General features: G+C 42.7%; 1 protein-coding gene across 3 annotated transcripts in view; it reads left to right on the plus strand.

The window, feature by feature from the left end:
* Positions 1–14,946: 14,946 nt before the first annotated feature.
* Polr3A (RNA polymerase III subunit A) overlaps positions 14,947–23,383 on the plus strand; it is a 30,794-nt gene continuing 22,357 nt past the window's right edge. The window contains exons 1-3 of one of the 3 annotated variants that reach the window (XM_033381728.1): positions 14,947–15,097; positions 15,149–17,007; positions 17,079–17,224. In XM_033381728.1, the coding sequence (XP_033237619.1) occupies positions 15,054–15,097; positions 15,149–17,007; positions 17,079–17,224 (2,049 nt within the window). In that variant the 5' untranslated portion in view covers positions 14,947–15,053. The remainder of the gene's footprint in view (positions 15,098–15,148; positions 17,008–17,078; positions 17,225–23,383) is intronic. The other 2 variants (XM_033381726.1, XM_033381727.1) reach the window with 2 other exon arrangements.

The following is a 23,383-nucleotide window of genomic DNA, read 5'->3' on the forward strand; positions in this document are numbered from 1 at the left end:
TCTCATAATTTTCTGCAGAGATCTGAAACGCCTTCACTGTTCCCAATGCATCGTCAACGAGACACGACAGTAAGTGGTTGAATTTTTCCACATTTGATAATATTGGGTCGTTATGCACCAAACTCTCGAAAAGGCTTATAAAGTTTTTAAATTCAGCATATTTTCCACTAAACTTGGGGAGATTCATTTTAGGCAGGCCTCCTCTGTATTCGCTGAGTTTCGGGTTCTTTAAGTGCAGACATGTACAGAGCCTTTGTGGTAACACACATATCCTCGACCGATGCTCGTAGATCGTTGTTGGGATTTAAACAATCCACGTCTGCCTGTATATCCATCAACTTTTCACAATAATTTTCGATCAGCTCGAGTCTGCATTTAATTTGAAGAGAGTCGAACGAAATAGTTTTTTCCTTAACGGCCGTTCGCACACGCCTTAGATCGCCCATCACCCTATCGTGTCTTTGCATTGCTGTTGCTAACTTTTGCAGGACTTTTGGACCCCCTCCTTCTTTCGAACCTCCTTCCCTGGTAACAATTTCCCTTTCCTTTTCACTCATTCTGCCGCTTTCTCTTAATTCAAGAGGGTCGGAAATGAATGCACTGGGTTTAGACAATGGCTAACCGAAATACTGTAGGGTATGCAAAAAACTATAAAAGAACGCGAAATTTCCACAAAAATCTGTATCGGCTTCAATAGATAAATGGTCAACGGCAGCAACGGAAAAGTTGACAATTATCATGCCAATGTACACATTAAATGTTTTCCAAAAAACTATGTATCGGCATCAAAGGGTTAACGCAGCGAAACAAACACAAATTTTGTTGCCAATGCACACAACCAAACGCAGCCAAATTATGGACAATTTGGCGCAACGATAGCGTTACCGAAGTAAAGGCAGCACCAATAAGCGGTACTTCGCAAAAGAGAATTGAAAACAGCGGCAATGACCGGAGGAGCGTTTGATTAGATAGTACAGCAAACCCTCATCAATTTGCACTTTTCTTCAATTCACCAATATTCCTCATATAATAAATATTTTATGTTGCTGGCTGTTCACTTTGGTTTATTTTATTGCTTTGTGTTTTATTTAATTGGTATTCCAATTCAACGAGGTGCCAAAAATTGAGACCAGTGGCCAAATAGAGAAACACAGCGCACAAAATGGTGGCTTGGTTCTAGCACTCAGTTTTTTCGCACTAAATACCTGAGAATTAGGCATAGATTGGCCGAACACTTTCCTTTTTTGTTGAGTAAAGATGAATCCAATTTGTCGCACAAAACCAGCCAGCTAGAGCTCTATTCGCAACAGAACAAAAAAACCAATGACTTGTGCCGAGACAACAAAGATGCACTGTAGGTCACTGGTTTGTCGTGCGAATTTCCACGAAAAACTGGATGCCGATGTCCCTGCTCGGGCGCCAATGAAAATTCGGAAGAGTTTTTCCAAAACAAACGTTATGATGACTCCGGTCTAGCGGGCTCTAGTTTCGGTTTTTTACGTTAAATTGTCAGGTAATTTATGACTAAAAAAACAAGTGCTCGACTTCAAAGCATTTATTCGACTGGTCGCAGCCAGAGATAGCAATAACTCCCCGACTCCACCGTCGAGCCGATCTTGAATGCGCAGAGAGCAGTAAAAGAGCGCGGCGTGTGAGAACAAAAGCTCTGCTCACAACATCGCACACGCTAAGATAGGGTAATTGAGATCGTCTGCTGCAACAAAGAGCATTGTACAAAATGTTTGCGCCTTTTATAACTGCAGTGCACAAGTACAAAGCGGACCAATCAGAATCCCTAATGAGTTTATTAAGCTTCGTAAGCTTCGGCTTTACCAAAGCAACGGACACATTCAGGTAGCTTACTCGACCGATCCAATACAGTTGGCCCTATATCTTCAGGTATAGTGAGCGGAAGGGCTCGGGTTAACAACACTATGGTCGGATCCGATACAAAGCATAGATCAAGCAATCGACCCAAGGAATTTTTCACATGGTTGACTGGAGACAGGGACAGGTCAAGCAAGCCGTCAACAAAGTCATGTCGTGACATGGGCACTAGGTTACTAGACTCGATTACCGAAGACCAAACAGTTCCTGGCAAGTTGAAGTCACTAAGAACTATCATATGATCTTTATCTGCAATCAGAGACCCTCCTGCACGTCGAGACGAACGATCCTTTCTAAAAGTTGTGTACCGACCTGCCAAAACCTCGACACTAGGAATGTCCGGCTTTAACCAGGTTTCAGTAAACACAATAACGTGGGAAGCAAATGCAACACTATCCCGGTAAAGAATGCTGAGCTAACTACGTAAGCCTTTAACATTCTGATACGTTACTAAAAGAGAAGTTAGTTTTTTGGAGAGGTGGAAGCAGGACGAGAAGATGAGGAAGAGGAAGTGGAGGTTGAGGGTGGCACAATGGAATGATTTGTAAGAGTTATGGGGGTCTATGCTCTGGCCAAAATTTGGCGGAGCAAATGGTGTCAAATTCAGTTGGGGAGATGCTTATCTTAAACGAGGCTATCTCCCTGGCATAAGAGAAGTTAAATTTCTCCACCTTTAAGCCCACGGCTTTTATTTTGCTTTGACTGACTTTGACGGAGACTGATTCAGTTGTTGCAGACTGCCAAATTGAGACTCCATGGCTAGGAGCCGATCGTGCGCCCTTCCGAGTCTGGCTCATAAATATGACCATGTCAGTCTCAACCGCACGGCATGCAACGATAGTGGAAGCCATTACGTTTTGATATGGCATCGCCCACGGGGCCCGAAAACCCAACGCATTTTTCGTGCACTACGCTATCGCAGAGCCAGCAGGGGATACTCAGCAGATCATGATTTTTTGGCACACACAACAGAAAACTCCATAATAAAAAATTTGAACAAAATTAAAATCAAATAATATTTCAAAACAAATGGCTATCAAACTATTGTGCCAGACAAACGCTAATAGGAGGAGAGGAGAACAGTTGCAGCAGCAGCTAATGAGAAAGAGAGAGGTACTGAACAGAAAGTTGACAGCGAGAAAGAACGAACAGTTATTGAAGTTGAGGTGATAACAAGAGAGTGATAAAACAACAAAAGCTACAAGACGAGAGACGAGAGCTGTAATGCAATGTGATGCGTACTCACGGCAACAACAAAAACACGACAAGCCGATGCCGAAAAAATTGAAGTTAAATAAATACGGTTTAAACACAAATCAAAAGTCATGCACTCGCGGAATAGAATAGATTTCCAGATTGTAGGCTGGTTAGGAAATTAATTAAAGTCTATTTATGAAAACACCGGTTGTTTATGCAAAACAAAGGGAAAATATGCGGAGCGCACAACAAAAATGCGTCTGATCTACGAAAGAGAACGGAGTTTTGAAATGATCTTAATTGTCAACAAAGCTTCCTCAGGGTCACAAATCTTGCGGACAATAAGCTATTGCTTTCGCTTTGTACATCGACGCGCGTCATCGTTTTTATCGTCAGAGAAGCTTCAATATGCCCGCTTTAGGGTAATCAAACATGTCCAGATGGAGTTCTTCCAAGTTGAGTACAAACAGCTGACCACTGGACAAGCACTTTCTCAAAAATCCAAGTTTATTACTACACTCCATTTGTTGACGCATTGGCAATTCGATGGCAACCTATTATGTAAAACATCCCACCCTTCTTCGAAAGGAATCACCAGTCGCTGTTTTACTAGCTAGACACCAGCACGTCACATCGCTTAACGCTGGAGTCGAATTTATGTTCCAACGTTGAGACAGAATTATTGGATTCTTGGAGTCCGTAACGTAGTCCGCAAAATTGTATTCAACTGCAAGCCAAGGTTGAAGGATTCTGGAAAACTTTGCTTCCTTGCAACCTCGCACGAACTGGCAGCAGCAGTCCAACAACATAACCGTGGACACTCTTGTGGTACTGAAGGAGACGAATCAACCGCCTAGCAAGTGGCGTCCTGGGCGAATCACCGAAGTTTATCCTGGCCAAGACGAGAGGGTTCGAGTGGTCACCGTAAAAATAGCCCGAGGAGTTTATAAGAAACCTATTACCAAACTTGCTGTGCTTCCCATGTTCTGAACAGTCGTTCAGGGGGCCGGTATGTTGGGAATTTAGCCGCGTAGTTTTAGTTCAATGTCCATGTACATTACATCTGCCCTATTCAAATTCTCTTGATTGTATTACACCGCTTAAGTAACTATTTTTACGCGCATAGCTGTGTTGTTATTGCTTGTGTACAAAACATAGCTGTAATGTTCTCACAAGTATTGCTAAAGCCCGCAGCTGCACACGCATACATCGATGTGCACCGTTTTGCATTGGACCGTCGCATCGCATGATGCGGATCCCTTTTGGCTCGACTTCTTTTGTTGAGTGGAAGTTAGTAGAAATTTCTAGATAAAACCAACCGCACGCATAGTTTGTTCCGCCGCATCATCGACTCCCCCACCTTTCATATACATTGTACATGTATTTTACATATTACCTTTTAATATAACCGCCAATATTAAATAACCAATATAAATAAATAAGCTCAATATTCAAAAGATTATACAGTCCACTAAGTCATGCGGCCACTAATGCAGCCTAAACCGGAAAATGTTTAAAGTCCAGAATGGGCAGCAGAAACTACAGGACGAGCACCAGGAAACAAAGCGAGAGATACTCCAGCAAACTGCGAGCAGCCAATGCCAGTCTAACCTCCAAACAGAGCAATTTTTACGGGAGTCCAAAGTGTAATGTTTATATCACATATATGTATAGCTTTATTCTAGCCAATAAAAAAAAGCCAATTTACAAATTTTAAGCTGTTGAAATTTCACAATTTAGACCATAATATTGTTATTTTATATTCATCAGCTGCTTTTGATGGATGGTAGATGTTCGAAGGTTCTATTGATAAAACTTTTGTTCACTTTCGTAGTGATCAGACGTGTTTTTGTTTTGCGCTCCGCATTTTTTCCTTTTGTTTTGAATAAACAGCCGGTGTTTTCCTAACTAAATTCTAATTATACTTCCTAACCAGACAACAATCTGGAATCCTATTCTATTACGCGAGAGCATTCCTTTTGATTTGTGTTAAAACATTATTTAACTTTTTATTTTTCGGCGTCGGCTTGTGTTGTGTTGTTGCAGTGAGTGAGTATTGCATTGCAGTCCGCTCTCGTCTGGTAGCTTTTGTTGTTTTATCACTCTCTCGCTATCACCTTAACTTCAATAACTGTTCTTTCTCTCTCGCTCTCTAAACTTTCTGAGCAATAGCGCTCTCTGTTTAGTAGCTCTCGCTATAACCGCTCTCCACTCTGCTCTCTTTTTTTTTTCTTTTTTACTTACCAATTCCGCTTTGAGCGTTGTCTGGCACATTGGTCTGATACCAATTTGTTTCGGAAATTTTAATTTTTCTTCGTAAATTTTCTTAAGAAAATATTTAAATAATAAAAATGGAATTTGCTGTGCTCTGCGCCAAAAAAACCTGCAAGAAGCAGATCACTCACGATCAGCCGAATGTCCCCTGCTGGCTCTGCGACAGCGTAGTCCACGCAAAATGCGCGGGATTTTCTGGCGTCGTGAGTGATGCTATAGCCAAACGTAATGGCTTGCATTACAGTTGCGAGGCATGCCGTACGGTGGAGAAGGAAATGGTATCCTTCATGAGGCAGACGCGGAGTGGCTTTAAGGAGCTGACCGTTGGATTCAAAAACCAATACGATCGGCTCCTAGCCATGGAGGCTCAGTTTAGCGGTTTAAAACTGCTGAATGAGTCTCCGAGGCGCAAAAAGGTCACTCCGCGGGACCTGCAAGTGCCAACCGTCACTCAGCCGTGCGCCGCCGAAAAACTGACTCCGACCACTCCAAGTGTGCAGCAGCTGATCTCGTTTGCCACTCCAAAGGCAACGACAGCTGCTGGCGATGCAGATTCGGTAGCCGAATTCATCGCCTCGGAGAATGTGCAGCCAAGTACGTCTGCAGCGTCCGTGTCCGTGGTGTCCGCAAGTTCACTAGTTGTCCCGTCTATCCCGATCCCACCAGTAAATAGACGTTCCGGACCTCCGGATATTGCCACCACAGGTACTAGACCTGTGGTGACTAAACCACTGGTGGGAGTCCCACCAAAACGACAAGTTTTTGTTTCACGGCTGGCCCCTGACCTCACATCTAATGATGTAATTGCTTTTATTCAAAGTAAAATAAAACCATGGGTTTAAAGGTGGAGAAATTTAACTTCTCTTATGCCAGGGAGATAGCCTCGTTTAAGATAAGCATCTCCCCAACTCAATTTGACACCATTTGCTCCGCCAAATTTTGGCCGGAGCATTTGGTGGTGAAGGAGTTTAAGGCTAAGAAGAAGAATAGGCCCCCCATATCCCTTCCAAATCCTTCCAGTGTGCCACGCTCAACCTCAACTTCCTCTTCCTCAACTTCCCGTCTTGCTTCCACCTTTCCAAAAAACTAACCTCTCTTTTAGTAACCTATCACAATGTAAGAGGCTTGCGTAGTAAGCTCAGCATTCTTTTCCGGGATAGTGTTGCATTTGCCTCCCACGTTATTGTGTTTACTGAAACCTGGTTAAAGCCGGACATTCTTAGTTCCGAGGTTTTAGCAGGTCGGTACACAACTTTTAGAAAGGACCGTTCGTGTCGACGTGCAGGAGGGGTTCTGATTGCAGTGGACTCTAGCTTCACGTCGGAACTCTTCACAGTCCAGGTTCAACCGGAACTGGAATTCCTGTGTGTAAAACTGATTCTTCCCGCTTTCGCTATATTCATTACTTGCTCGTATATCCCACCTTCTTCGGATATTTCAATTTATGAGCAGCACTTGTCCGCTTTAACCGCTGTTGCTTCCTCGCTATCTGATAAAGATCGTATGATAGTTCTTGGTGACTTCAACTTGCCAGGAACTGTTTAGTCTTCGGTAAACGAGTCTAGTATCCTAGTGCCCATGTCACGACATGACTTTGTTGACGGCTTGCTTGACCTGTCCCTGTCTCAAGTCAATCATGTGAAAAATTCCTTGGGTCGATTGCTTGATCTATGCTTTGTATCGGATCCGACCATAGTGTTGTTAACCCGAGCCCTTCCGCTCACTATACCTGAAGACGCCTACCACCCCACTTTCGAGGTGTCGCTAGACATAGGACCAACTGTATTGGATCGGTCGAGTAGACTACCTGAACGTGTCCATTGCTTTCGTAAAGCCGAGTTTGCTAAAGCTTAATAAACTCATTAGGGATTTTGATTGGTCCGCTTTGTACTTGTGCACTGATGTCACAAAAGGCACAAACATGCTCTTGGCACATTTTTTGATTCTTGTATCCCGCTTTCTTGTCCGATTAGATCTGGAAAACACCCTTGGTTTACCAAAGAGTTATCCAGTCTAAAAAACTTAAAATCAAGACTTTATAAAAAATTTCAAGAAGTGGGTTCTCCTACTTCTCACTCTCGTTATGTAATAGCTCGGTCAAACTTTTCAGTTCTTAATGCTCAATGCTATAAGAACTACCTATCTTGTTGCAGGATACGTTTTTCTCAGGACCCTAAACAGTTTTACTGCTTCGTAAACACTAAGCGTAGAACGTCCGCACACCCATCCTCGCTATCATTTTGTAATACGTCGGCAAATAATGATCAGGCAATTGCCGATCTTTTTGCCCAGTTTTTCCAAACCACCAATTCTGAGGAACGCTACACTGGTCAACCGTACCCATACGGACTACCGAGGTCGAACGGCATTTTCAGTCCCTTGTTAAATGAATATTCCCTACTTCATGATCTTCGACTAGTTAAGCCGGTGTTTTCACCGGGTCCAGACGGGGTTCCAGGTTGTGTACTCAGGTACTGCGGCGAGGCTCTGTGTGGACCATTGCTTAAACTATTCACCCTGTCCATTGATTCCTCTTGCTTCTCCCCAATCTGGAAGGTATCGTTTATAATTCCTCTCCATAAAAGAGGTAGCAAGTCTGATGCAAAAAATTATAGAGGTATAGCAAAGTTATCCGCTATTCCCAAATTGTTTGAGAAGGTTTTAACTCCGCACTTGCAACATCTCTGCAAGTCACTTATATCTCCAACTCAGCATGGATTTATAAGGCGGCTATAAACCACCACGAACTTGTTAGAGTTAACCTCTTTCATTATTAAAGCCTTTCAAGGTAACTTACAGACGGATGTTATTTACACCGACTTTAGTAAAGCATTCGACTCTGTGAACCATTCCCTTTTAGCACATAAACTTGACCTTTTAGGGTTTCCGCCCAACCTCCTGAGATGGATTTCTAGCTATCTTTGTTCTAGGTCTCAAGTCCTCTTCACTCCCTCTCTTTACCAGTAAAGGTTTCTTCGGGAGTACCACAGGGCAGCCATCTAGGCCCCTTACTCTTCAAACTCTTTATTAATGACTTGCCTTCAGTATTAACATACTCTGGAGTACTTATGTTTGCGGATGATGCTAAACTCTGTGTCCGTATAAGGACATTTCATTTCATTCTCGCTTGCAATCCGATCTCAATAACTTTCAGTCATGGAGTTGTGCAAACTTGTTACACCTTGATGCCTCGAAATGCTCCCTACACCCTATTTGGTGGTTCTCTTGAGAGAATTACCCTGGTGGATGATCTGGGTGTTATGTTAGACCCCAAGTTAAAGTTTTCCGAACACATTTCTACCATGGTAAATAAGGCCATGGGTGTGCTTGGGTTTATAAAGAGGTGGTCAAAGGAATTTGACGACCCCTATATAACAAAGACTCTCTATACCTCGCTTGTTCGTCCGATCTTAGAATACGGCTCCTGTGTATGGTGCCCTCAGTACAAAGTACACCAGGACCGTATAGAATCAGTACACAAAAACTTTTTACTCTTTGCTCTGCGGGGCCTTAACTGGGATGCGGGTGTAAGACTCCCATCTACTCTAGTAGACTACTATTAGTAAACCTCCCATCCTTAGTTAACCGTAGAATAATGCTTGGTGTGATATTTATGCACAACTTGATCAGGGGTGACATAGACAGCCCTGATCTGTTGAGCCGCATAAACTTCACGATTCCTGTTAGACTGACTAGAAATTTTATACCGTTGTTCCTTCCACTTTGTAGATCGAATTATTCCTTGCTCGGATTCCTTATGCTCGGATAATAATGCGGCAGCGCCCCTCGGTCGGTTGGGCGGGAGGAGGGCTGCGTTTTGCCTGGGATCCGCGCGTTACAGCCTTCTGCTGGTGTCACACGGGCCACTTGACGGTGCAGTAACTGCATCGCCCCTTGAAAGATGCAGTCATTGCATGTCAACCTCCAAGATAATCGGGGTTTCACATCTGTCAAAAAATCCCACCGTTCCCCGGGATGTGCTCAATGTGCAGAGCCTAATACAAATGTTTAATGTTACATGTTTAGAGTTCAACTATGGATAGTTAAACTGTGTAAAAATAGGAATGTACAAATCATAAAATTATCTGCTACTGGATGGTACGGTAACACAATACAAGGCCGAAAAAAGTTAACTTAAATTATTCATTAAAGAAGATTTTACTTTGGAAGCGCAAGTATCAAAGGAAAAAAAATGGAAAAATGTATTGTAATCGCGGCAAAGGCTACGGAAAGATTCATGGTCAGAGTAGTTTGAAGGACAGAGAGAAGACGGAGAGGAATGTAATGCCTAGTCGGGCGGGATGGGACAGCAATTCTGATAAGGCTAATGAGGGCCGAAGATTCAACCTCGGCTAAGAGAAGTTTGTGGAGAAAGAGAATTCCATGACAAGTTCTACGGCTTTCAAGAGAGTGCAAGTTAATGAGGCGCAGCCGACTGTCATAAGAAGGAATGTGACGAGAGGGGTCCCAATTAAGTACGCGCAGGGCAAAGTTAAGGAATTGTTTTTGTACGGACTCAAGCATATCCTGATACTTTTGGTAAGACCAGATTTTGGGGAGACCAGATACAGGAACCATATTCCAAGATAGGCCTTATAAGAGAACCGTAGACTAGTTTAGTGGTATAGGGGTCAGAAAATTCCTTGGACCATCTTTTTATAAAGCCAAGGACTCCTTTGGCTTTATTCGAAATAGCGGATATATGAGAATTAAAACATAAGTTCGGAACGAAGATAATGCCTAAGTCATTAACTTTGTACAGGCGTTCCAAGGAAATGTTTTTAATTGTGAAGTCAAAAAGGTAAGGCTTGTTGCGATGGAAGGTCATGACGTTACATTTGGAAATTTTAAGAGGAAGAGCGTTAATAGTACACCAATTGTTGAGAGCGTCGAGATCCGATTGAAGAAATAACGGGGACACCGGATCGCTGTAGGAAAAACATAGCTAGACATCGTCAGCATACATTAGGACTCGTGAATTCGTTAAAATTTGGGGAAGATCGTTGATAAGCAGGTTAAATAATAAGGGCCCGAGATGGCTACCTTGCGGCACACCCGAAGAGACAAAAACTGGTTTAAAAAGAAAAGATTGGAAGCAGACACGCTGAGAATGATTGCTAAGGTATGCATTAGTCCAGTGAAGAATTTTAGTCGGAAATCTTAGTAGAGATAGTTTGTGGATGAGGAGATTGTGATTAACTGAATCGAAAGCTTTACTAAAATCAGTATAAACTACATCAGTTTGACATTGCTTTCCAAATCCGGCAGTTACATAGGAGGAAAATTCAACGAGGTTAGACGAAACTGAGCGACGTTTTGCAAATCCGTGCTGTGATTCTGATAACAGGGAACTACAAAAGTGTTAGAGCTGAGAAGTAATAATTTTTTCGAAGAGCTTAGGAATGGCAGATAAATTATAGATACACCGGTAGAATGAGACGTCTGATTTAGACCCCTTTTTATGAATAGGAATTATGTATGATTCCTTCCAGACGGTGGGAAAATCACCAAACTCGAGAGAGAGGTTGAACAGTTTTAAGAGAGGCACGCAAAGTGAATCCGCACAAAGTTTAAGCACGGCACTGGGAACCAAATCTGGACCAGTGGAGAAAGAAAATTTACACGATTTTAAATTAGTTAGAAGGCCATCATAATCAATAAAGGGGGGATGGATACAACCTGCACTATTTAAAGGGATAGGATATGAGTGCGCGGCAGGATAGTCGTAAGGTGAAGCGAGAATGGGCATGTTATTAGAAGGAGCAGAGTAGCAACGTTGAAAAAATGAAGCAAATTGGTTAGCGATATCGGAATTTTTATCTGCGTAATGTATGTATTTGTATACTATCGATAATATTTAATTGAGCGATATGTCCCGGGGGTTTTTTTTGTCCATCGATTTATCGTTCGAAAGCAAACGGTGGGATTTCGAAGACTATCAGGCAGGCTCCGTTTTTCATTTACTTTTGCGGATTACGTTTTCAGCCAAAACGTTTCGTTTTCGTTTTAAGGTGTTCCATTTTACACATATTTTTTTTATCGAAATGTTACATTTTGAAGTCCGAATTAAATTGGGCGGGAAACAGCTGTGCTCACCCAGATTTTCTGTTGAGCGCATGTTACAAGCACAGTCTGAGCTGTTACATGCACATTTGTGCTGTTATACGCAAAAATTTATTAATTGCCAACGTTCCGATAACCAAATCGGAATGCGTCAGCTGCTTACACCAAAACGAAATTTGTTGTTGCTGTAGCCAATTTTTTCCGAGTCAAATTTTAGGTTGGGTTAAAATAAAATTATTTATAAAGAAAGCACAAGTTAACTTATCCTGATATAGGTATCAAGTTTATGTTAATGCATCAATAAGTCATCTATTTTTTTCCTTTTGCAATTAAGGTTCGTTTTGTTGTATAAAAAGCCGTTTACTTTTCATTTCGTCAACGAAAATGTTTTCGTTTTGAAAACGAAGAAATCTTGCGGAATGGGAAAAAGAGAGCCCCAATTTATGTGATTTCAAAAGTAAATCGGAAAACTTTTTTGAATGTGAAAAACGGAGCCTGGCTGTATATTATGTATATTATTAACGTTTAAAATGTTACTTTTTAGACGTGCTTTTACATCTCTAATTTGAACTGTATGCAGAGATGTTAGCCTTTTTTGATTATTTAGATGAAGAGTTACTATTTCGTTGTACTTTGTCATGAGGATTTCAGTATGTTTTACTATTGTACGCGTTGTGATAGGCACACTTTTATTTAAGCATTTGTATGATTTGTCAAATTCGGTTCTATTGTTTGAAATTTAGCTTACTATCTCTTTCAATTCCATAGATATTCGGATCTACTTTATTACTATTAATAAGCATTTATTTTCTTTTAAAAAAAATTTTCATTTATATATTTTGGGTGTATCTTTTCTTAAGAAGCTTGTTATGCATTGTATAAAGTTTAGGAACAAGCATCACCGAAATTAAAATGATTATTATTAATAACTGAGTCTATAGACGTCCTATGTCCTCGGTATGATCAACAACTTAAACTTTATTAACGACATTGGCCGTTGGATTTTCAACTTTAGACTCTGTTTTACCCATGATTAATTATTGGGTTTTTCTTCTATTGTCAAAATAATAATTGCCGGTCACTTCTTTTTAAATTTTGGTAGTTCTTTTTTGGGTGGAGGAGAAGTTTTAGTTTTGTCGAATATTGATTTGATACTTGAGTGAGAGGGGGTTGCCATATATCTCTATTTTGTCATATATCTCGCTGGCCGTCTCCCAACGTGGTGGTTCGTTGGTGGCTAGTAATTTTAAAAGTTGGGCTTTTTCTCTTCTTTGTCTTACTTTTATTCCACTGCATTTTTTATTTTTGAGCCCACTCATCCTCTACACACTCAGTATTTAAATCCTCCTTTTTTGTCCAGTGCCTTAGTTTTATTGTTTTGTTTTTCACTTTTCACATTTTTTTTTTTTAACACTTATGTGCCTTGTGCCTCTCAGTCACGGTCGCCATGTAAAGAGTTTTATTTGATAGAAGAAGGTCCGTTGTGTTTGAGTTCTGATAAGTGAATGTTTATTGGAATATTTTTGAGTCTTAGCCTAGGGTACAATTTTTCTTATGTTTATCGGAGAGCGAGAGTTCTCCCATGCATCTTATGAAGAGAGTACCACTGCATTAGTATTAGTGCGAGCGGTCTCTGCCTGAGTCTATATTAATGCATGATCAGCATTAAGTGGATTATTGAAAGAGACCCTTAGCCTCAGTAAGAGTGCGTTGGGGTTCTGCCTGTGTTTTAGGGAAAAGATTGATCAGCAGTTTGGGCAGCTAGCTGATCCGCGCTCAAGAGGCAGATCATGTTGCTGTTCAGATGGAATGTGTAACATAAACAATAGTTGTTTATGTCACTGCGTTTATATACGCGCTTATATATGAGTTTATATATATAACAGAGTATTACATATGCACATGCATGGGTTCGCTACAACTTAGGCATTATCTTCGTACCTAACTTATGTTTTAAAAGGAGTCGAAGGAGTCCTTGGCCTTATCAAAAGATGGTCGAAGGAATTTTCTGACACCTATACCACTAATCTACTCTACGTTTCTCTTATAAGGCCTATCTTGGAATATGGTTCCTGTATCTGGTCTCCCCAAAATCTGGTCTTACCAAAAATATCAGGATATGCTTGAGTCCGTACAAAAACAATTCCTTAACTTTGCCCTGCGCGTACTTAATTGGGACCCCTCTCGTCATATTCCTTCTTATGACAGTCGACTGCGCCTCATTAACTTGCACTCTCTTGAAAGCCGTAGAACTTGTCATGGAATTCTCTTTCTCCAAAAACTTCTCCTAGCCGAGGTTGAATCCTCGGCCCTCATTAGCCTTATCAGAATTGCTGTCCCATCCCGCCCGACTAGGCATTACATTCCTCTCCGTCTTCTCTCTGTCCTTCAAACTACTCTGACCATGAATCTTTCCGTAGCCTTTGCCGCGATTACAATACATTTTTCCATCTTTTTTCCTTTGATACTTGCGCTTCCAAAGTAAAATCTTCTTTAATGAATAATTTAAGTTAACTTTTTTCGGCCTTGTATTGTGTTACCGTACTTTCCAGTAGCAGATAATTTTATGATTTGTACATTCCTATTTTTACACAGTTTAACTATCCATAGTTGAACTCTAAACATGTAACATTAAACATTTGTATTAGGCTCTGCACATTGAGCACATCCCGGGGAACGGTGGGATTTTTTTACAGATGTGAAACCCCGATTACAATAGAACCTTCCAACATCTACCATCCATCAAAAGCAGCTGATGAATATAAAATAACAATATTATGGTCTAAATTGTGAAATTTCAACAGCTTAAAATTTGTAAATTGGCTTTTTTTATTGGCTAGAATAAAGCTATACATATATGTGATATAAACATTACACTTTGGACTCCCGTAAAAATTGCTCTGTTTGGAGGTTAGACTGGCATTGGCTGCTCGCAGTTTGCTGGAGTATCTCTCGCTTTGTTTCCTGGTGCTCGTTCTGTAATTTCTGCAGGAAGAAGGAAGAACATGAAATGAGGAAAGAAATGATGGTCGATGACCTCATTAACACGCAAAAACAAAACTTCAGATGATTTATTGCAAGTGCTGAGAAATAAAAATAAAGAAGTTTATAATGAGAAATAAAAATAAAGAAGTTTATAATTTGCATTACGGTCTAAACAATATTTTGCGATGGCAAATCGTATCTGTTCTGCTGACTGATTAAAATCACCAGAACTGTTGCTGCTATCAGGCTGTTCGCATATTTTGCTGTTGAACCACGGCCGGAATAATTGCAACATCTTCATCATCCATTACAAGAACAAAAATTAATAAATCCTCCGCTCAAATTTAATGTACCTGTTATTGTCATTAGCTGTTTTTGACGGATGGTGAATGGTGCCAGTGTGAATCGGAGTTTCACACCTGTCAAAAAATCCCACCATTCCCCCGGGATGGGCTCAGTGTGCAGAGCCTATTATAGTCTTCGAAATCCCAACGTTTGCTTTAGAACGACATATCGATGGAAAAAAAAACCGGGACATATCGTTCAATTAAATATTATCGATAGTGCCAACGATGGTTGTGTAGCCCTAAGTCTTGAATTGTAATTCACATTTATCATATTCAAAGATACTTTTTGGTGTTATCAATATGCCTAAGGAACAGTTTCGTGCATCGGCTCTGAACAAAAAAATGTAAGTGTCTCCATCTCAAATTTGTACTAGTTAAAATCACCGTTTCCCCAGTTCACATGTACAGTTTGGAATCAGTGGGGCCGATGAGATTCAGCAGGAAGCGCTGGTAAGGATCACCTCAAAAAATCTCTATCAGGGACAACGACAACCGGTGCCTTCTGGCGTACTGGATCGTCGAATGGGCATCAGCACGAAAGATGCTGTATGTGAAACGTGCGGTCATGGTTTGAATGAGTGCATCGGGCACTTTGGCTATTTAGACTTAGCGCTCCCAGTCTTCCACATAGGCCACTTCCGTGCCACAATTAATATTCTACAGATGATATGTAAGTCGTGTGCTCAGGTGATGCTAAATTTTGAGGACCGTCTTTCATTTGAAAAAAAGCTACATAATCCAAATTTCTCATATCTGGGAAAAAAAGCCTTGCATGCACAGATGTTGGCCAAGGCCAAGAAAGTCACAAAATGCCCACACTGCGGAACCGCCAACGGAGGCGTGAAAAAGGGTCCTGGGCTTCTGAAGATTCTGCATGATCCATACAAAGGGCGCAAGGTAGATGCTGTGTTTACAAGCAACATGGATGAAATGCTTCGCTCGACAGAGTTCAATCGCGACCTTAATCTTACACTCAGTAATTACAGCACGGCTGAGGAGCTCACTCCACTAATGGTGCTGGACCTTTTTGAACAGATCCCACAGAGTGATGTAGCCTTATTGGGAATGTGCTCTCGTGGTGCCCATCCTAAGCATCTAATTGTGACGCGCGTATTTGTGCCTCCTGCCTGCATTCGTCCATCGGTATTATCAGAAGTAAAGGCCGGCACAACAGAAGATGACTTGACTATGAAACAGAGCGAGATCTTACTAATTAATGATGTGATCCAGCGTCACATGGCTACCGGCGGAAAAATAGAACTTATATATGAAGACTGGGACTTTTTACAACTGCATGTGGCCCTTTACTTTCATAGCGAGATCAGTGGAATTCCGATCAACATGGCACCGAAGAAAACTACACGAGGCATTGTTCAGCGTTTGAAGGGAAAACAGGGACGATTCCGATGCAACCTATCTGGAAAACGTGTAGACTTCAGCGGCCGTACCGTCATTTCGCCGGACCCCAACTTGATGATTAATCAGGTTGGGGTGCCAGTGCGTGTTGCTAAGATTCTTACCTACCCGGAACGCGTAAATCTCGCAAACATTCGTCATATGAAGCATCTTGTACGCAATGGACCTGGCAAGCACCCAGGGGCCAACTACGTTCAACAGCGGGGTTCTAGTTTCAAAAAGTACCTCGCATATGGAAATCGTGAGAAGGTTGCACAGGAGCTTAAATGTGGGGATATTGTGGAGAGGCATCTGTGCGATAACGATATCGTTCTATTTAATCGCCAACCTTCGCTCCACAAGATGTCCATTATGTGTCATCGCGCCAAAGTACAACCCCAACGGACGTTTCGTTTTAATGAGTGCGCCTGTACACCATACAATGCCGACTTCGACGGTGATGAGATGAATCTTCACTTGCCACAGACTGAGGAGGCCAGAGCCGAGGCATTAATCCTAATGGGTAATCAGTCAAACTTGGTTACGCCAAAAAATGGCGAGATTTTGATTGCTGCCACGCAGGACTTTATAACTGGTGGATACCTGCTTACACAAAAAGAGGTTTTTCTTACCAAGGAAGAGGCAATGCAGTTAGCTGCCTGCTTTTTAGACAACGAAGACTCGACCATGAACATTCAGATACCAGCACCTGCTCTTCTTAAGCCGCGCCGACTCTGGACTGGAAAACAAATATTCAGCTTGCTAATGCGCCCAAACAGCGACTCCCATATTCGTCTCAATATGGTGAACAAGGGCCGAAACTATACAAAAAACATGGATCTATGTATCAACGACTCTTGTATGTGGCTTTTTAATATACTTAACAAATGAATTTACAACTAAACTCGACTTTCTGTGCACTAATTGTAGGGATTCACATCCGGAATTCTGAGCTAATGTGTGGTGTAATGGATAAGGCCACAATGGGCTCGGGTACAAAGCAATGTATCTTTTATTTACTGCTGAGGGACTTTGGTGAGGCGCACGCTACCAAGGCAATGTGGCGATTGGCCAGGGTTTGTATTTTAACACAAAAGCCCACTAACTTTTTTTTAACTGTTACGCAGTATTGGTTTATATTCCTAAATATTTATGTTGTGTATTTATGGACATTTAAGATTAAGATTTTATACCCGATACTTAAAGAAAGTATAGGAGGATATTAGATTTGTGGGGAAAATGGATGTGTGTAATGCTCAGAAGGAAACGTTTCTGACTTCATAAAGTATATATATTCTTGATCAGCATCAATAGCCGAGTCAATAGACCCATGTCTGTCTGTGCATCCGTCCGTCAGTTTGACGCCTAGTTCTCAGAGACTATTAGAGCTAGATTACAGACATTTTGTATCCAGACTCCTATGGTATCACACTGAATGTATTTGTTTCAAAATTTTGGCACGACCTTTTCCGCCTCCACAAACGACGAAAATCTGTGGCATCCACAATTTTGAAGATACAAGAAAACTAAATATGCAGAATAGTAGAGAATGAAATTATATCTAGCAGAATGCCGATTCTGGATCAGATCTGATTATTATTATAGCCAGAAGGAACAAATCAATTTGCAGAGGGTAGGCAACTCCATCCACGCGTTAGCTTATTCCCTGTCTCGTTCGCACACACTCTTGGTCGTGAATGTGTGCGTCTTCTGGCGCATGGTACCGGGTATTTCGGGTGACTAAGTATCGAGTATAAATGTAGAGTCGCGGCCGTAGCCACGACTCACAACGTTCCCACTGCTTTGATTTCTGTAAAGGATATACTTGCAGCTATCAATAAGCTTTGAAAGCATTTAACTTTTTTTACACCATTTTTATATATTTTTTAACGCACAGAACTAATCTCAATATAAGTATATACATATGTATATTCTTGATCTCATTGTACTATATAGGTCGATATAGCCATGTCTGACTGTCTGCAACCTAGTCCCTCAGTTTTAAAGTGTCGCAATAAATAAAACTGGGCAATAACTATTATCAGCAGGGATCCTTTGTCAACGTCGGGTCTTAATCTGACCTTTTTAAAAAATCTGTTAAATAACGAAAAATTTGTTTTTATTCTATTTCAACGAAATTTTGTATATAAGTTTTCTTTGATGAATATGCAAATCATTTGTCAGAATCGGCCGGATTAGTCCACTAAATCATAAGTACTATAGCTATCAAAAAACATATATGAAAACATTTTTTTATTAAGTAATTTAACCAAATTTGATCAAAATAAGAGCATTTTATCATTAAACTAAATCGAAACGTTCGGTCAAAAAAGCAGTCTGAAGAAGTTAAGCTGACCGAGACCGTGGCACAATGTGTGAAATAACCAAACTAGCAGGTTTATATATGAGGTATTTTATATAACATACATCGGTTTTTACTGAAACGCGGAAAGCGTTGCCTACTTTATACCTGGAAATCAGTCAGTATATGCAATTGAATGAGTGTATTTTGTGTCCAGACATCTGTTATCTGTCACTGTTACAAGTGCATTTCAAGACTTCGCCCCGCCCCTTTCCGCTCCCACTAAAATCGAATATCTGTGGCATCCATGATTTTAATGATACGAGAAAACCAGAAACGCAATATCGTAGAGAATGACTATCTTCTAGACTGCAGAATATTATAGCCCGAATGAAGAAAACAAACTTATTGTCTCTCGTTCTGTATCTCTCTAACACACACGTTTCATGGTCGGCTTTGCCTATCGCTTAAAATGAGCGCCTAAATCTCAGAGCCTATAAGAGCTAGAGCAACCAATTTTGGTATCCACACTTCTGTTAGATTTCAATGTTACAAATGCATTTCAAATTTTCGCCCCACTGACTTTCGCCCCCACAAAGGTCGAAAATCTGTGGCATCCACAATTTTGAACAAACACACAGTCATAGAGAATGACCATATCTACCAGATTGCCGAATTAGATTAGATCGGATCATTATTATAACCAAAAGGAAAAATCAATTTGCAGTGACTACGCATCGCCAGACGACACATTCTGACTGATTTTCTGTGTCTCTTCCACGCACTCTTTGTCGTGTCGTTCAATGTTTGCAAAGTCAGGCGGAGGAGAGCCGTTCTGACTAAGTATCGTGAGGCTTTGAAGTTTTTAAAGAGAGGTTGGCGGCAGACAGTGCTGTATGAGGCATCGGAGAATCTTGCTTATCGCAATTTGATGTTAAATTTTTTTTGGTAGCCGTAGAGGGCGGACTGTGCAGTTCAAATCAAAGTTGCGCTCTCTACATCTTTTCAGTAAAAGTGAATGAATATTAAAAAAAATTGCATGTTTAGTTAAAACTACAACGTGGTACAAAATTGTCTGAGGAAGAACAGGGAAGGATCAAAAGAATGAAATTAGCCGGCATGAAAACTGGTCGAATAGCTTCGCTAATGAATCGACATCGAAATTTTATTTCAAAATTTTGAATAAATCCAAACGGCTACCGCATAAATCGTAGGCTTGGCCCAGTATCAGACATTAGAAAATAGACAGAACGGCAGTTTGGAACTGAAGAATTAATAAGCTTCAACAAAATCAAGGCAAAACATGGATTACCAATCCCCAGGCAACTTGTGACCCGCTCGTCACTGACGAAACAGAAAAAGACCTTGCAGACACGGTCTCTCACTGAGCAGAACACTTTTTGTCTCTTCGCTTCTGTTATGTGTTTTGTGTTTTCGGTTGAGCCCGACACACGATAGTGTCTCAGAATAACAACTTAGCCAGACACTTTTGATCCAGGGTTCCAGGGTTTCGGTTGCCCCAGGTTCGTCACATTTCCTACAACTGTCTCTGTTTGTGATGCCTAGCTTTGTTGCATGCGCCGCAGCCAGGCAATGGCCCGTTAATATTCCCACTAATAATCAGCAGTCCTTCCGTGGTAGGTGCAGCAGGTAGTAACTGAGTTTGTCATTGCGGTCCTTGCACATGATTTTCGAGGTTCTGCACGCGGTGGTACTCCTCCACCTACTTTCGGTTTGTGATCCGGACTGCTTTTTTAGATCGCTTTGCAGCGTTCTAAGGGAGACAGGCACGTTCTCGGCTCTCGTATTCGCCAGCCCGACGCCTTCCTTAGCTAGTACGTCCGCCGTCTCGTTTCCTTCGATGCCCTGGTGGCTGGGAATCCAGTAGATCCGCACTGACTTTGTCGTGCTTAGGGTATTTAGTACCTCTCTGCTCGCCAAGACATTTCTGGAACTGACTGCGGACGACTGCATGGATCTTATCGCCGCTTGGCTGTCTACGAATAGGTTGACCGCATCGTGTGCTCTTTCAGTGAGCAGAGCGACCTTATCTCAGGGTCTGTACAGTATAGGCCCGCTCCTACTCCTCCGTCCATCTTGGAGCCGTCCGTATATATATTGAGGTGCTCCGTTTGGTCTCTTCCGATTTTTCAGTCTTCAGGTTCCAAAGATGCAGTTGTTTTTACGTTGAGGCATGTTTTGGCAGTTGATCTGTTCATTTCCCTTCCAATTGAACTCCAACTATGCCCGTATTCTTGTGGCGACAGATTTCCTGAAGCGATGAGGCGTTGTGCTGCGTTTCCTGCAGTCAGACGGGCGTGAATGTCTAGGGTTTCGATTCCAAGTAGGGTTTTTGGGGTTGACCTCAGCGCCCCTGTAATACAGAGCAAAGCCTGTCGCTGAGTCCTTTCCATAAGCTTATGATACGTTTTCTTTCCAGTAGCTTGCCACCACACTAAGACTCCACACAGCAGAGTTGGTTGCACCACCGAGATGTAAGTCCAATGCATCAGAGCCGGAGACAGGCCCCATGTGCTGCTGAGCATTTTCTTGGATGCGTAAAGCGCAATGGTGGCCTTCTTCACCCTTTCCAATAAATTGGGTTTCCATGCCAGTTTACTATCCAGTACTGTGCCCAGGTATTTGACTTGTGTTTTTGGGGCTAGCCTAGTTTGATTGATCTTAGGGGGGGTCCATATCGGTAACTTGTACCTCTTGGTAAAGAGGATGAGGTCCGTGTTGTCCGCGTTGATACTGAGTCCTACTTCTTCCGCCCACTCGCGTATCTCCCTGAGTGTACGTTCCATTAGTGAGCTGAGGGTCGATGGGCAAACACCCGTTAATAAGTATGCTTATGTCATCCGCATAAGCTGTTATTATTGGGGTCTTCCTTTCGTATCTCATTATGAGGTCGTCGACCACCAGATTCCACAGGAATCTACAAGCTGTGAGTATTGCGGAGAGCCATGGGGTAATCGCCTCTTTGGTCACCTGCATCATGGCTGGGAATACCCCGTCAATTCTTGGCGCTTTTGTGCCCGCAAAGGAGTCTATTGCCCAGTGGATTCGCTTAGTGGCTAACAGATCTGTTGGGGGGTGTTGTTCCTCGGTTGCTAGGTCCTGGTGCTCTTTGGCATCAGCGACCTCGGTGCAACCAGGGAAATGTTCCTCCATTAGTGCTGTTAGGGCTTCGTCACTGGCCTCTGTCCACTGTCCGTAATCTAGCTTTAATTGGCTTTGTATGGTAGGCTGCTTAGAGAGCAGCTTCCGAAGCCGTGCGGTTTCTGGTACTTTCTCGATGTTGGAGCAGAAGGTCCTCCACGAGTTCCGTCGTGCTTTGTGTATTTCCTTTTTTTTAGCACTCAGGAGTCTGATTCCTCATAGACGATCCCTTCGTTCGCTTGTTTGGCGATCTTAACGAATTCCTTGAGGTTGTCCCTTTGAAGAGAGAGATCCCGGCTCCACCAGAGTGGCTTGGACCTCTTCTTCGTCCTCGAGGGTTTGCACGATGTGTGGTAGGCGTCCAGTAACGCGTTGGATAGGGTCTCTAGAGACTTCTCTATGTCCTTCGCGGAATTCACTGTGCCCGGACTCGCGAGCTTCGAAGTAACTGTCTTTTTAAACTTTTCCCAGTTTGTATTCCGGGGGTTTCTATAGACTGTAACCTTCGAAGAATGTTTGAAGTCGCACTTAAACTGAATGTACTTGTGATCTGAGAAGGAGGGTCTTTCGAGGACCCTCCAGCTTGATACCGTAGTACTGTTTCCCGTTGCAAGTGTTAGGTCTAGAACGTTGGATGAGGTCGGACCTACGAGTGACTCACCTCTATCATTGATGTCGGTGCTTCCCCACACATTGTGGTGGGCATTGGCATCCGTCCCGATGACGAGTTGATAGTTTTTGGGGCCGGCTTCTGTCACCAGGCTCCAAAGTTCGTCGGGTGGTGCGGGTCTGTCGTGAGCCATGTAGCAGGAAGCCACCAGAAGGCGCTTTTCCTCACTTTCCAGCATCACAACCGTCAGGTCATCCGTGCTGTAATGAGGCATAAGGTAAGCATGGATTCCCTTTCGTACGCGTAGGACGGTTCTGTTCCTGCTTACCAATGTTGTGTAGAACAGGTTGTGATTTGAGGACTTTAGTCCGGCCACTGAATTGCCTGTCGCAATCCAGGGCTCCTGGACTAGAGCTATGTCGGCGAGCCCTTGCTCCATGGCGATGAGGAGCTCCGCCGACGCTACCTTGCTTTTATGCAAGTTGAGCTGCAGCACACTCAGCATGGGTGGCTGGCTCACTTGCATCCGACGGGTTGACTACTAACGTCAGGTCACCGTCTTCCTCGTCTTCGTCCTCAAGCGCAAGACCCTGGGCGGCCTCCACGATGGACTCGAGACCTAAGTCCTTTTCTACCTCGCCTACCTGCAGGGTATGCGCGTCCTTGTCCTCAGGGTGGCGCTTTTTGAGGCGCAGGTAGACGCTTCCCATGCCCTACGCCATCTTCCCGAACTTGGGATACAGCAGGTCCTTTGCCTCCTTGTTTATTTGGAGGATCACACATTGGCCCCCCTCGTTGGGTAGTGGGCTACCAATGTGTAGGATCCTCCAATCGGTCGTTGGCACGTCCGCGTTTTGCCGCTGAAGAAGCTTCAGCGCTCGGTCCCCCTGGATTGTGATGGGGAAGAGTACCTTCGCCTTAGGCTTGGACGGGATAAGCTCCCGGTCTTCCAGCTTGGCCCCCTCCCACATCGCCTCCAGTTGGCAGACCGTACGCGTCAGCCACCTTAGGGTTAGATTGTCGTTGCACTTTAGGATCTTAACCCCATTTAGCCACCCAGCACCATCGAACATGGGCATAGGGGCCGCGGGGTCTTCTTCCATGTGTGCGAACAGTGCGTCGACGAGACGCGCGTGCACAAGCTTCCACTGTGCCGCTGAC

The sequence above is a fragment of the Drosophila pseudoobscura genome, chromosome X, assembly GCF_009870125.1.
Source record: "Drosophila pseudoobscura strain MV-25-SWS-2005 chromosome X, UCI_Dpse_MV25, whole genome shotgun sequence".
NCBI lineage: Eukaryota > Metazoa > Arthropoda > Insecta > Diptera > Drosophilidae > Drosophila > Drosophila pseudoobscura.